Source organism: Salvia hispanica, chromosome 6 (genome assembly GCF_023119035.1).
Source record: "Salvia hispanica cultivar TCC Black 2014 chromosome 6, UniMelb_Shisp_WGS_1.0, whole genome shotgun sequence".
In the NCBI taxonomy this organism is placed as follows: Eukaryota; Viridiplantae; Streptophyta; class Magnoliopsida; order Lamiales; family Lamiaceae; genus Salvia; species Salvia hispanica.
This window is the reverse complement of record NC_062970.1, coordinates 37,790,146-37,802,647: the sequence shown is the minus strand read 5'-3', so window position 1 is coordinate 37,802,647 and position 12,502 is coordinate 37,790,146. Positions and strand designations below refer to the sequence as shown.

The following is a 12,502-nucleotide window of genomic DNA, read 5'->3' as shown; positions in this document are numbered from 1 at the left end:
CAGAGGCGGTGGCTATGGAGGTGGTGGAGGCTCGGGTGGCGGGTTTGGCGGAGGTGGAGGCTCGGGTGGAGGATTTGGCGGAGGTGGAGGCTCGGGTGGTGGGTTTGGCGGAGGTGGAGGCTCGGGTGGAGGAGGCGGTTTTGGAGGGGGTGGAGGCTCGGGAGGTGGATTTGGTGGAGGAGGAGGCTCGGGTGGCGGGTTTGGTGGAGGAGGAGGCTCGGGTGGTGGGTTTGGTGGAGGTTCGGGTGGAGGAGGTGGCCTTGGCGGCGGTGGTGGTTCTGGCGGCGGTTTTGGTGGAGGTTCAGGCGGAGGAGGTGGATTTCCATGAAAAGCTACGTCCACCAGCATTCCACTTACTTACTAGTAAATCATTATACTATCCAATAAATATAAGTTTGGTGTGGAAATATTGTGATGCTTTTGTACGTAGTTGCATGCCCATGAGGAAATGCTATAAGAAATAGGCAATGTTTTAAAAATTAAACCGGTGAGTGTACCGGTAAAGCAATAGTTCATGGTTCAACCGGTTGTATTACTGATCGAATCGTTTTACTATTGCAACTATATGTGATTGTGTTGAACTACTGGTCGAACTGTTTTACTATTGCAAATATATGTAATTGCATGTAGTAATACACAAAATATGCATTAGATTTAGTAAGGGTTAAAATATAATTAAGAATATATTAAAAAACATTAAGCCTTATAATTAGATAAAAATACATATTAATATCAATAGTTAGTGTATAGTATAAATTAAATACTTCATGGAGTATATTAGAAAAATATCAACATTTAGGAAATAAACTATAATTAATAATATGTATAATGAATTTATATATATTGAGGTGTCTATATCTTGAGTAAAGGTCTTGTTTCAATTTCTACTTAAGTAACGAATTTTTACAAAAATATTTTAAAAATAAAAAAATGGGTTTTCAATTCAAACGGCTGGTTTGAATGGTCGATGACGGTTTAACATGCTGGCGGTTTTAAAGGCAAATCGGACCAGACTGACTGTCAATTTGCAGTTAACCAGCCAATCTGATCCAATTTTTAAATGATCAGAAATAAGAGTATTAAATACGGATACTAGAAAGTTTCCCTTAATACAATTGTTTTTGACATGCAATACGCGAGGTTCAATTCCTTCACATTATTCTCGTATCTAGGCATACTATGCATCAAAAAACGAAGACATGTAGGACGTTAAATTTTTTGACCATGAGATAAACAAGAAAATTGTAGAATTGACCAGTAAATTGCCTAAATTTATACTCCAATATCTCTTACGAGTTAAAAGCTTTGCCTTTGACTCTAGAGTACTTATGACTTGTAGACAATGGTAGTACTTGTAAACTCGTGTCTCTTAATTAGCTAGCCAATCAAGAAAATGGAATATCACTTTTGCTGTGTATGTCTTGAATAAAATTATTCAAATATACCTAAAATTCTATGCAAAACTTTGTAGACATATAGTAATTATTTTACTAAAATATAAGAAGATTCACAATTATTTTATTTTAGTGTAAAAATTTCAAATTAATTGATAGTAGTAACAAGTAATAGCTCAGTGTGAGGTGGTTTTCTTGGTGAGCTTCGTATTCTGTAGTGAGAAGCTTCATGGTTGATGCGCTAAGTGGTGGCTAAGGAATTTTGATTTGGGCCCAAGAGAGGCTTAACCATCATCACTTCTTGATTCAATGGGACAGGTTAATAGCGATCTTGTTTTGTGGTGCTGTCGTGGTGATATTTTGTTGTGATAGATAAAAGTTCTTATAACTTAATTATATGTCTATGCTTGTATTTCTATATAGCTTACTAATGATTTGCAAACTATCGCATAGAATGTAATTTTATTCAGTACACACCGAAAATAACGATGATAGTACAATAAAAAAGAGATTATATCGAGTGTCTTAGTTTTATTCATTAATTTTCTAATTTTCACTCCAACCCAATTTTAAGTACTCCTACAAAACCAGTGGCGTTTGTACATTCCAATTCATCATAAAAAAATATCATAAATTTTGATTATTGGGCAGTATGTTGTTGAGTCTACATAAAGATTAAAGAATTTAAAACTTATTGAATAACTTAGGCGCATCGAAGATTTAATCAATCTGATTAATAAGTAAATTCTCTCTTTCTCTCTATCCTCTAACTAGTACTCGGTCTAGCGCTAATTTCGGTAATACGTCATCGTTCACATAAAAATATGTACATTTTCTATTTTTATCTTCTCATAAAAATATGAGTATTTTTATATATATAAAGCTGTCTCAAACTCATTAACAATATACATCAATTTATTTACAACTTATATAATTAAAACTCATTATTACAATTTATTAAACAATAACAATAATATGAATCTCACCATCTACTAACACTTTACCTATTTTAATAACCCTTATATTCCATTAGAGCATCCACAATAGCAGCTAGCCGATCCGCGTCGCTGCAGGTCGGCTAGCCGAACTATTGCAATCAGCCGAATCGGCGAAAAAATCGGCGTGGGCTAACCGATGCGCTGGCCGCCATTGTGGCGTGCCGATCGGCCAGCGCCAATTTTCATTTTTTATTTTATTTTTGAAAACCTATATATACGCGATTTTAGTTTCATTTACATTTGCACCACTTGTTTTAACGAGTTTTCTCTCTCTCTAAATTTTTGTACAAGAGCAACATCGAGCGATGAGTAACGCGGGTGGTAGCGGTGGTGGTAGTGGTGGGGATACTGAGGAGTACGAACGACAGATGAACGAGGCTATGGAGGCCTACATGAACCGCGAGCTAGAGCGGTACATGCGAAGGGTCGAACAACATGAGGTACCTCGCCCTCCACCGGTTGTCCACCGCCGAGCAGTGATTGATCGGGATCACGTAGCTGCACATCAGCGGCTATATGACGACTACTTCGCTCCGGACCCGCGGTTTCCAAAGCAACCATGTTCAGGCGGCGTTTTAGAATGCGCGGGGAGTTGTTTATGCGTATCGTTGACGCTTTGGAGCGTCAATATCTTTATTTCCGCTTCAGGCACGATGCGGGCTGGCGGGCACCCGGCCACACCCCTATCCAAAAGTGCACGACGGCAATCAGGCAGTTGGCCTACGGAGGCGCGGCAGACATGTGGGATGGGTACCTCCACATCGGTGAGACGACTTCTCTGTAATGTCTGAAGTTTTTCTTTCGGGCGTGATTCAAATTTTCGGTGAGCAGTACCTTCGAAGCCCTATCCCCCAAGATTGTCAGAATCTGATGCGGATGCACGGGGAGCGGCATGGGTTCCCCGGGATGTTAGGCAGCATAAATTGTATGCATTAGGAGTGGAAGAACTGTCCAACTGTCTGGAAAGGGGCCTACACGACCGGCTACAAGGGAAAGAATCCCACGATGATCCTCGAGGCCGTAGCTGATTACCGGCTGTGGATCCGGCATGCGTATTTTGGGGTATCCGTGTTAGGTTTGGTATACTGAAAAGCATGTTTCGAGCAAGTTTTGCGCGAATAGAATCTTGCTTGTATACGTAAAACTCTACAATCCACTTTTAACCCGATTCAGTATTATTCGAGCAGTCTCGCACGAATAGAATCACTATTATTATTACATTGTGTTTGCTTGTGCATTTATAAGATGTTTTATGAACATTTAAATGTATAAGAAGCAAACAAAGTCTAAGTCTTTTGCTTAGTAGACCGGTTGTGGGCGTCGTCCACTTTAAGGTAACACGGTCAGATCTATGCAATGCTTTGCAAAAGAAAAAGAAGATTGTCAAAATCTGATGCAGATGCACGGGGAGAAGCATGGGTTCCCCGGGATGTTAGGCAGCATAAATTGTATGCATTAGGAGTGGAAGAACTGTCCAACTGCCTGGAAAGGGGCCTACACGACCGGGCTACAAGGGAAAGAATCCCACGATGATCCTCGAGGCCGTAGCTGATTACCGGCTGTGGATCTGGCATGCGTATTTTGGGGTATCCGTGTTAGGTTTGGTATACTGAAAAGCATGTTTCGAGCAAGTTTTGCGCGAATAGAATCTTGCTTGTATACGTAAAACTCTACAATCCACTTTTAACCCGATTCAGTATTATTCGAGCAGTCTCGCACGAATAGAATCACTATTATTATTACATTGTGTTTGCTTGTGCATTTATAAGATGTTTTATAAACATTTAAATGTATAAGAAGCAAACAAAGTCTAAGTCTTTTGCTTAGTAGACCGGTTGTGGGCGTCGTCCACTTTAAGGTAACACGGTCAGATCTATGCAATGCTTTGCAAAAGAAAAAGAAGAATTTCACAACCTAGATAGGCTTAGACTACCTATCGTGAAAGGTTGCAATGTCGGTCCGCATATTTCTAAGCCTTACTGAAATAAGATGACATTGGTGTGGTATAGCACTGAACGGATCTAACAGCAAGACGTGTCTTTATGCTATCTACTGAAAGACTAGGTCTTGATAAAATATTATTTCTTAATCTACATATATTAGTATTGAGCATACGGTATTGATTATGCACTACTTTGACTTATCAAATGGTGCGGGTTTTTCGCAACCCAATAATCCTGATATATTGGGTAGTGGTGATTAATATCTAGCGGTGCTAGGATTGCTATTATGTTGAAACGTGCGCGAGGTGAGTCTCGTTTGATAATGTCCTCAAGAGGAGCTCGAACAAGGTTTTATTATTCGGAAAACTGGCCAGTTGGAGTTTTATTACTCTATGAATAATAAATAATTGTTTCTTGCTAAGTCCACTCTTGGAATTAATAAGATATTAATTAATTAAGTCCATAGCAGACATTAATTAATTAATGGACTTTTATATCTTAAGCGCGGGAAATAAATAATAAAAGTGGAAACCCGGATTACTTGTAATTTCGGATTTGGATGGGGAGAGTTCAATATTACTTCTGTAGTGGCTGCTCGTAATATTCCAATATAAGCTTGTATTAAATTGTGGGTTCAATTTAAATAGTAAAAAACTAATTGGGGGAGCCCATATCCAAAACCTTCCATAGATCCCTGTCTGGGCCCAAAAGGAACTTAACATAAATAGGAGAATAAATGAGACAGAATTATCACAATTTTTATTCTCAAATTTTTCGAAAATTTCGAACTCTCCAGCTGTGGAGGATTTCGAATTCTTCACCTATTCCCAAAAGGATTTCTTCTGTCTTCTTTATTCGAGTCCTAGTATTTTGATAAGATCAGCCCACCCTGATATCGAGATACAGTTCGGGAACCAGAGAGAAGATCCGTGGTCTAGTATCGAAGATCATCACGTGGAGAAGGCGCGAGCAATCGACGATTCTTTGGAGAATCAAATCGGTAACTCTAAACCGTAGTATTCATGTTTTAGGATTTACTTTCTATGAACATGAATTATTTGCGTTCTAGCATGCAATTATCTGTTTAACATGTGAATTGATTAATCGCATAATCGGTCAAATAAATCCGTATCTGATTTATTTGTTTTGTACAAGTCTTCCGCTGTGCAAGGGGATCCAAACCCCATCAAGCCGGGTCGAACAACAACCTCAACGTCCTCAACTCGTCGCCCCTCTTCAACGAGAAGTGTCGGGGCATCGGTCCAACCGTCTCATTTGTGGCCAACGGCGATATGGGCTACTACTTGGCGGATGGGATATACCCTAGGTGGCCTGTCTTTGTGAAGACGATCAGGCACGCGGCGGATGACAAGAAGGCCTACTTTGAGGAACGGCAGGAGTCGGCGCGCAAGGACGTGGAGCGCGCATTTGGTGTGCTCCAGTCTCGAAGGGCGGCAATTAAGGATCCAACGTGTTTGTGGGATGTCAAATGCTTTGCTGATATAATGTACGCATGCATTATCATGAACAACATGATCGTCGAAGACGAAGGTGTACAACCGACTAGTTGGGCCAATGACGATGAAGCCGGTCCAAGCCACGGAACGGCCACCCCTAGTTTACGACGTGGGGTACCTCACGATGAAGTCGGCCGCCTCCAGGAATATGCCGACATGCGCCAAGTGGATGCTCATATTCAACTCCAAAAGGATATAATTGAAGAGTTGTGGGCACGGAAGACTGCACGGTGATAGTTTTTTTTCTTTATTATGTAATTTATTTTTTTAAATGAATGTACTTTTATTTAATGCAATTAATGAATTTTTCCGTATATGTCTCGTAAATTTAATTTCGCAATTTAATCGTAAATTTAATTCCGTAAATGTAGTTGTTTTTTAATTATTTTTATTGCGGCTGGCCTATTTGAGTAAATGCTTTGACGTGACAGGTGGATTTTTAGTCTTTGCCGACGTGGCGGGGAGAGAGAGTGGCTGGCCTATGGCTGGCCTATTCTTATTGTGGATGCTCTTATTTTACTTTACAAGTAGGGGTGGGAATACGGGTATCCGTGGATACCCGAGCCAAAAAAATCGGGTACCCAAACCCGAAAATCATCGAAATGTCTATCCAAAACCCGCCCCAATATATTTTCAGGTACTCCAATACCCGCCCCGGGTATCCATACCCGACGTATCGGGTACCCAAATATCCGACTCTTTACATGTGTTAATAACTAATAAAAAAATTCAAATTTTATATATTAATATAAATATAGAAATATTTAAATTGACTAATATCTTTAATGTTTCATTTATTTTAAAGTATACAATTATATTTTGGGGATTGGTTATGTAATATGTAAGTAAAATAATAAAAGATATGCATTTAATATAACTGTAGAAGCAACCAATAATATAATTCAAAAGTCAAAATAATTACCTACAATATAAAAACCACATGAGTTGTTTGTGCAATACGTAAAAGTCATTAAACAACTAAGCAAAATATAGAAGCAGTCATTGCCAAATGCCTAAACCTAATTTTAAAATGCTTTTAAATAATAAAGTGGATATTTGGGTAATATCCGATACCCATTCAGGTTTATCCAATATCCGATTTATCTTAAATTTCAATACCCAATCCCATAAAATTGGATATTGTGTTTCTAAAATCCTGCGGGTATCAGATCGGGTACGGGTAAATCCAATACCCGATATCCATATTTCCACCCCTGTTTACAAATTAACCATTATCTCATGGGACCTTTCAAATATAATATTTTTATGAGGCAAAAGGAAGTAAGGTATTCCGACAAAATAAAATAAATTTGAGCCAAATCGTCAGATCTACTAATAAAAAAAATGAAATTCCAATCCATAGTTTTGTAGCAAATCAATTAGCTCGTAGCCCACCACATTCTGTAGGCCTGCGCCACACTGAATCCCCATACGCGAGAACACCATCTTCTCGAAACAATAACCGACACGTGTCCCTTTCTCCCATACTCAAAACCCTCGTCCCCCAAATCCATTTACAGTCGCCACTCGCCACTTTGTTTCCACCTTTTTCTTCACCTATTCACTAATCCACTTTTAACATCCTTCAATTCCTTCGCCTCATCCTATTTGTAGCTGTTGCAGATCCCCCAATCCGAAATGAAAAATATCTCGATATGATCGCCTCCGAGTTTTTGGTGTGGAAATGCTGGATCTTTTCGTCCTCACTCATTTCCGTTCTCTAATCTGTTTGCGCAAGCGGAAAAAAACACTTGTGTTTTGATTAGAATCGTTACGATTTTGATTTTCAGGTAGTTTCAGCTGTATTTCTGCAATCCGATTTTAGGACTAGTGTTTCTAGATACTACTACTTCGCAATCTATTTTTTTTATTTCTTTTTTCCTTTTTTAGTATACGGCCAGCTGAATTTGGGGATTTTGTTACACAGAGAGCTGAAAAAAGAGTTTTACTATCTTATTTAGGTGGAAAAAAGTTGTTAATTGTTTATAGAAATCGAAAGTGGCGAAGATGAGTTTGAGCACCGCAGAGGATGACTCCGCAACTGAAATCCATCTGCCTGCTGATATAGATTGGGAGATGCTTGATAAATCCAAGTTTTTCTTCCTCGGCGCTGCTCTGTTTTCAGGGGTTTCAGGCACTCTTTACCCAATTGTTGTGCTGAAAACGCGGCAGCAGGTGATGTTGAACGACTGCCCGTGCTTCAAAATGGCGGCCTCGATCTTTAGAAACGAGGGGTGGAGGGGTTTCTACCGCGGTTTTGGGACTTCCCTTATGGGAACTATCCCAGCCCGAGCTCTCTACATGGGTGCTCTCGAGGTTACCAAGAGTAGCGTAGGCAATGTTGCTAGTCGCCAGCTAGGTTTATCCGAGGCCTCAGCTTCGGCCATAGCTAATGCCGCTGCTGGGCTGAGTGCTTCCATGGCTGCTCAGTTGGTTTGGACGCCAATTGATGTGGTGAGCCAGAGGCTAATGGTGCAAGGAGGTGTGGGGGATGGGAGTTCTTGCACGGTTGGGTTGAAGAAATATAACGGTGGGATAGACGCGTTTAGGAAGATTGTGCGTGCGGATGGGGTGAGAGGGTTGTATAGAGGGTTTGGGATATCTATACTGACTTATGCTCCTTCTAATGCTGTGTGGTGGGCTTCTTACTCGATGGCGCATAGAGGGATTTGGGGCTGCATTGGATGCTACTTCTGCAAGAAGAGTGAGAATGGGAATGGTTATAGGCCGGATGGGAAGTCTGTGATGGCAGTTCAGGCAGTGAGTGCTGCGATGGCTAGTGGAGCATCTGCGCTCGTGACAATGCCTCTCGACACTATTAAGACGAGGCTGCAGGTTTTGGATGGAGGCGGGGGTGAGGGTAGGACTCCAACAGTTGTGCAAACCGTGAGGAGCTTGGTGAAGGAGGGTGGGTTGGGTGCTTGCTACCGAGGGTTGGGGCCGAGATGGGCTTCAATGTCGATGTCTGCAACGACCATGATCACCACCTATGAGTTTCTCAAGCGGCTCTCGACTAAGAATCAAGATAGCTTTGCTTTGTGATTTGAGTTGGGGTAGAGCAGATGAAGAATCCAAGGGGTAAAGGAAGTGTTTTTCTCCTACTGTCAGGCCCCTTTTATCATACTATTGTAAATCTTGTATAGGTGTAGAAATGCAAGTTTCAACCTTTTCCCACTCACATAATGTTGTTGTCTAGACTGTTGAAAAGTTTCTTGGTCCGAGGTTATGGATATCCATGAAAACTATCTTGAGCTCATAGTTCTTGTTAATGATGTTGAGATTTGTATTTTGGGATGTGAAAATCTTGATTGGACTCATTCCAAATTGATGGTGGCAGTGATGAAATCTTGTCTTCTTTTCTCACACAAGAGTTTGTTGGCAAATTGGGACATTCTTGTATTTAGTGGGAAATAGGTTTGATGAAAACTATGAGCTGAAGAGATTGAGACATTATCCATTTTATGGCAGTTATTATTCCCATAATTAGGAGGGGACCAGTCTTCGTCGTTTTCCCAAGCTCGATATTGCAACGTTTTCAAATCTGGGCTTCATTTAATACTAATAAGTCGAAATAGGCCATGACATTATTGATTTATTGCAACCTTTTAATAAATTGGACTTAAGATAGTCAAGTAGACAACCATTAAGATTGTTCAACAAATGAAACAAAAACACGTAAAACATATTTTCAAATTCTTACACAAAGATGAGTTCAAGTTACCAAAAACTAAGCATGAGACACTGCAAGAAGCAGCAGGGGAAAAGATAGCCAAGGATGAACTGCCGGTTAACCACACAGGAGAGCAGCACAATCACGTCGTGGTGCGGATTTGTGTGTAACTATCCATGGATAACAGAAGCATGTTGTTGTGTTCCATCGTACGCGATTGTGTCCCCATGCGTGGTTGTTGGAATAAGTCGTCGTTGTTGAATATGCATGAGACATCAGAGCCAGAGGTGGTGGATGTGCCCCAGCTGGTGCTGCTCTCGGGTTCTTGAGCTGTGGGGCTTGACTTCTTCGTGTTCAAGAAGCGCCCTCCAGAACCCCGAGCTCTTCTCAGAGCGTGGTGGTGGCGAGACTCATGGAGATATGGCTGTACATTGAGATATGCAGTGATCAATTGGGGGACTGGAGTGAGTTCAGAGAGAAACTGAAGGCCTATTAGGATTTAGGGCTTTGTCTTAGGTACCTTTCTTGTTCTTGCAATCTTATTCTGAGCCTCGAGTTTAGCTCTGGTTTGGCGACGCCTGAGAATGGCGTGGTATTGCTTTGCATTGACAAACATGGGGATGCCTTGATCGTGATCCAGCGGTAGCACAGCCCTTGCTTGCCCGACCACAGCCATTTGAGGATAAATCTGGACAGTTGAAAGAAACCATGTTTTTAACCTCACATATAATTTTGATACATACTACTATTATACTAGCTTTCGCGTGTGAAAAGATACTTACAACAGAATTCGGATCGTATGCAGCTGCTATCCTGCCAAAATAAGGTGCAGCCATGGAGTAAGATGCCCAATCCTGCAAAGACAACAACATATGTTCTGATTCATAGCAGGCGTATCACAACTTTTTTATATATAGTCTCAAGGGATGTGATTTGAACCAACCGATGATTGATTGTGTTCCATCTGAACTTGATGGCTGAAATACTCTGCATTTCCACCAACTGATTCAACAGAACAACGGGTAAGCTTCAAGGCATTGTGCTTGCATAAATTTCTATAAGAAAAACTGCTCTAACTTTTTATGTTGCAGGTAACTTCATGATGCCGGGTACAAAACTTATAACGATAAAATGCTATTTCTTGCAGCAACAATCCGAAATCCACAATCAATACATATAGAATTCGCAGAAACAGTAATGCCACATTCAGCAAGGAAGACAACAACTTGTATAGGCATACTAATGAATGGAAATGCTGCTGCACCTTAATTTGACACATTGTTTCAATTACCAAGAATGACAATGCATATCAAGTTATGGAGCTATTGTTACCAGGCTGAAACGACAAGTTCTTCATCTGCACGTCACTTCCAGCCGAAGTAGATCCCTCGTGATGAGACTGGTCTGTGGATAGAGTTGAGGACGAATCTTGCTCTGACAGCTTCAGATGGTAATAGTCCCGCCCTTTTGTGGTTTCTGTCTCCGTTGCCATGCTCTTGGAGTTTGAGACAGGTATCTCGAGCTGCTTTCCAGAGAACCACATGGTCATACAATGTTGGAAACAAGTCAGCAGAGGTTCAGTCAGAATCTTTGATGGATGGGCTTTTGCATCCTACAAACCTTTTCTTGCTGCCAAACTGAGGGATTTGATCAACGACTACACACTGATTAAATCTTCACCTGTTTTAAAGTGACAAAAGCCATTGATTCTATCAGAAAATATGAATTCAGGTTGCCATAAAACACAAAAATATAGTCCAGCAATGCAGAAATCCTAATTGAGTCCATTTCTATCAGAAAATGTGAATGTAGATTGCTTCAAACACACAAGAATATTAGCAAATCAAGAATCCTAATTGAGGGAGAAAAGCCCTTCAGCAAACACACAGCAGTAAACAGATTTTCATGTTAACCAACAACTATAATTCAATAATTTCTAGCTCTAAAGCAAAATCTTGATAAAACCTAGACTAATTTCATCAATTTGTGGCAGATTTTATACAGGAAGGCTTGAGATTTCAGTTTATTTAACACTAATCCCCAAAATTTTGGAGCTTCAGCACCTTCAAGTTCAAGAAAAACAAAAAATACAATGAAACTTCAACTGTAAATACTCGAATAGAATTTCATATGGAAAAAATTAGAACTTTACATAAACATACGAAATCCAAACATACAAACCGCAACTCCACAAAAGCATATTCCCAAAACCAGACAATTGATCCTTTACAAGGAAAGAAACACAGAAAATAAAAGGAAAACACACACACATACTCTCAACACGCACACATACATACATATAGGAAACGACAAAATAAAAAAACTGCCCATTTGTACACACGTCTCACAGACAGAGAGGGAGAGAGACCTTTGAGAAAGAGGTTTTAGTCGCTGAGGAAAATACAGATATCCTCATTTGTTATACTCCTATTTCGCAAATCTATACTTAGTCTTAGTTTTGAAAATTATTTTATTCCCTCAAAAGAATGAAAGTGAAAACCATAACCACTGATTTGTTTAACATACTAACCTAAAAAATAAAATCAACTACCATCCAAAATTCATTTTTGAACTCCCAAAGAAAAAAGATTCAATTTTTAATCTTCATATGCAACACCTCACCACCACCCTAGAAAAAGTTTCAATTATCTAGGGGACTAAACTTCATAAATTTAGTTGTACGGAGTGTTTTTTAATTTATAATTGCGATTATATTATAGTACTACTATTCATTTATTAGGGACAGATAATAGACATAATGCTACAAACTTTTTGATTTAATACAAACGCAAAAAAGTTCCTTCCATATTATATTTTGAAAATTAGTTGACATCGACACTTGTGACACATGGACTAATTCTTCCATATTTATATTTTTACTTAATCTATTTTTATTTCTGAGTGAGATTAATTAACTATTAGGGGAGAATATGTTTAGTAAGTAGTAGTACTATTATATAATTATCCGGATTTTGCATTA

At 39.7% G+C, this 12,502-nt stretch overlaps 2 protein-coding genes across 13 annotated transcripts; one reads left to right on the top strand and one right to left on the bottom strand.

The window, feature by feature from the left end:
• Positions 1-7,359: 7,359 nt before the first annotated feature.
• Positions 7,360-9,154, top strand: LOC125194213 (solute carrier family 25 member 44-like). 2 transcript variants are annotated; one of them, XM_048092308.1, is made up of 2 exons: positions 7,360-7,642; positions 7,814-9,154. In XM_048092308.1, the coding sequence occupies exon 2, from the start codon at positions 7,860-7,862 to the stop codon at positions 8,892-8,894; it is 1,035 nt and encodes a 344-aa protein (XP_047948265.1). In that variant the 5' UTR covers positions 7,360-7,642; positions 7,814-7,859; the 3' UTR covers positions 8,895-9,154. The 2 variants fall into 2 exon arrangements, with proteins under 2 accessions (XP_047948265.1, XP_047948266.1); XM_048092309.1 differs by having other exon boundaries at positions 7,743-9,154.
• A 359-nt stretch (positions 9,155-9,513) lies between these two features.
• On the bottom strand, positions 9,514-11,968 carry LOC125194214 (nuclear transcription factor Y subunit A-7-like). Of its 11 annotated transcripts, none has more exons than XM_048092318.1 (7): positions 11,891-11,968; positions 11,143-11,202; positions 10,855-11,044; positions 10,466-10,524; positions 10,305-10,376; positions 10,043-10,210; positions 9,514-9,946 (listed from the first exon to the last, which is right to left on the bottom strand). In XM_048092318.1, exons 3-7 carry the CDS (start codon positions 11,012-11,014, stop codon positions 9,665-9,667), a joined length of 741 nt encoding a protein of 246 aa, XP_047948275.1. In that variant the 5' UTR covers positions 11,015-11,044; positions 11,143-11,202; positions 11,891-11,968; the 3' UTR covers positions 9,514-9,664. The 11 variants fall into 11 exon arrangements, with proteins under 11 accessions (XP_047948275.1, XP_047948277.1, XP_047948272.1 ...); XM_048092320.1 differs by lacking the exon at positions 11,891-11,968 and adding an exon at positions 11,820-11,838; XM_048092315.1 differs by lacking the exon at positions 11,891-11,968 and adding an exon at positions 11,675-11,811.
• Between the last annotated feature and the right edge of the window lie 534 nt (positions 11,969-12,502).

Bases quoted from the DNA above. Each gene is read 5' to 3' on its own strand.
- LOC125194213 (XM_048092308.1), top strand. From the start codon at position 7,860: ATGAGTTTGAGCACCGCAGAGGATGACTCCGCAACTGAAATCCATCTG.
- LOC125194214 (XM_048092313.1), bottom strand. From the start codon at position 11,071: ATGACCATGTGGTTCTCTGGAAAGCAGCTCGAGATACCTGTCTCAAAC. The intron at 10,211-10,304 runs GTAAGTATCTTT...TCAACTGTCCAG, and splicing joins CATACGATCCGAATTCTGTT to ATTTATCCTCAAATGGCTGT. The intron at 9,947-10,042 runs GTACCTAAGACA...CTCAATGTACAG, and splicing joins AGATTGCAAGAACAAGAAAG to CCATATCTCCATGAGTCTCG.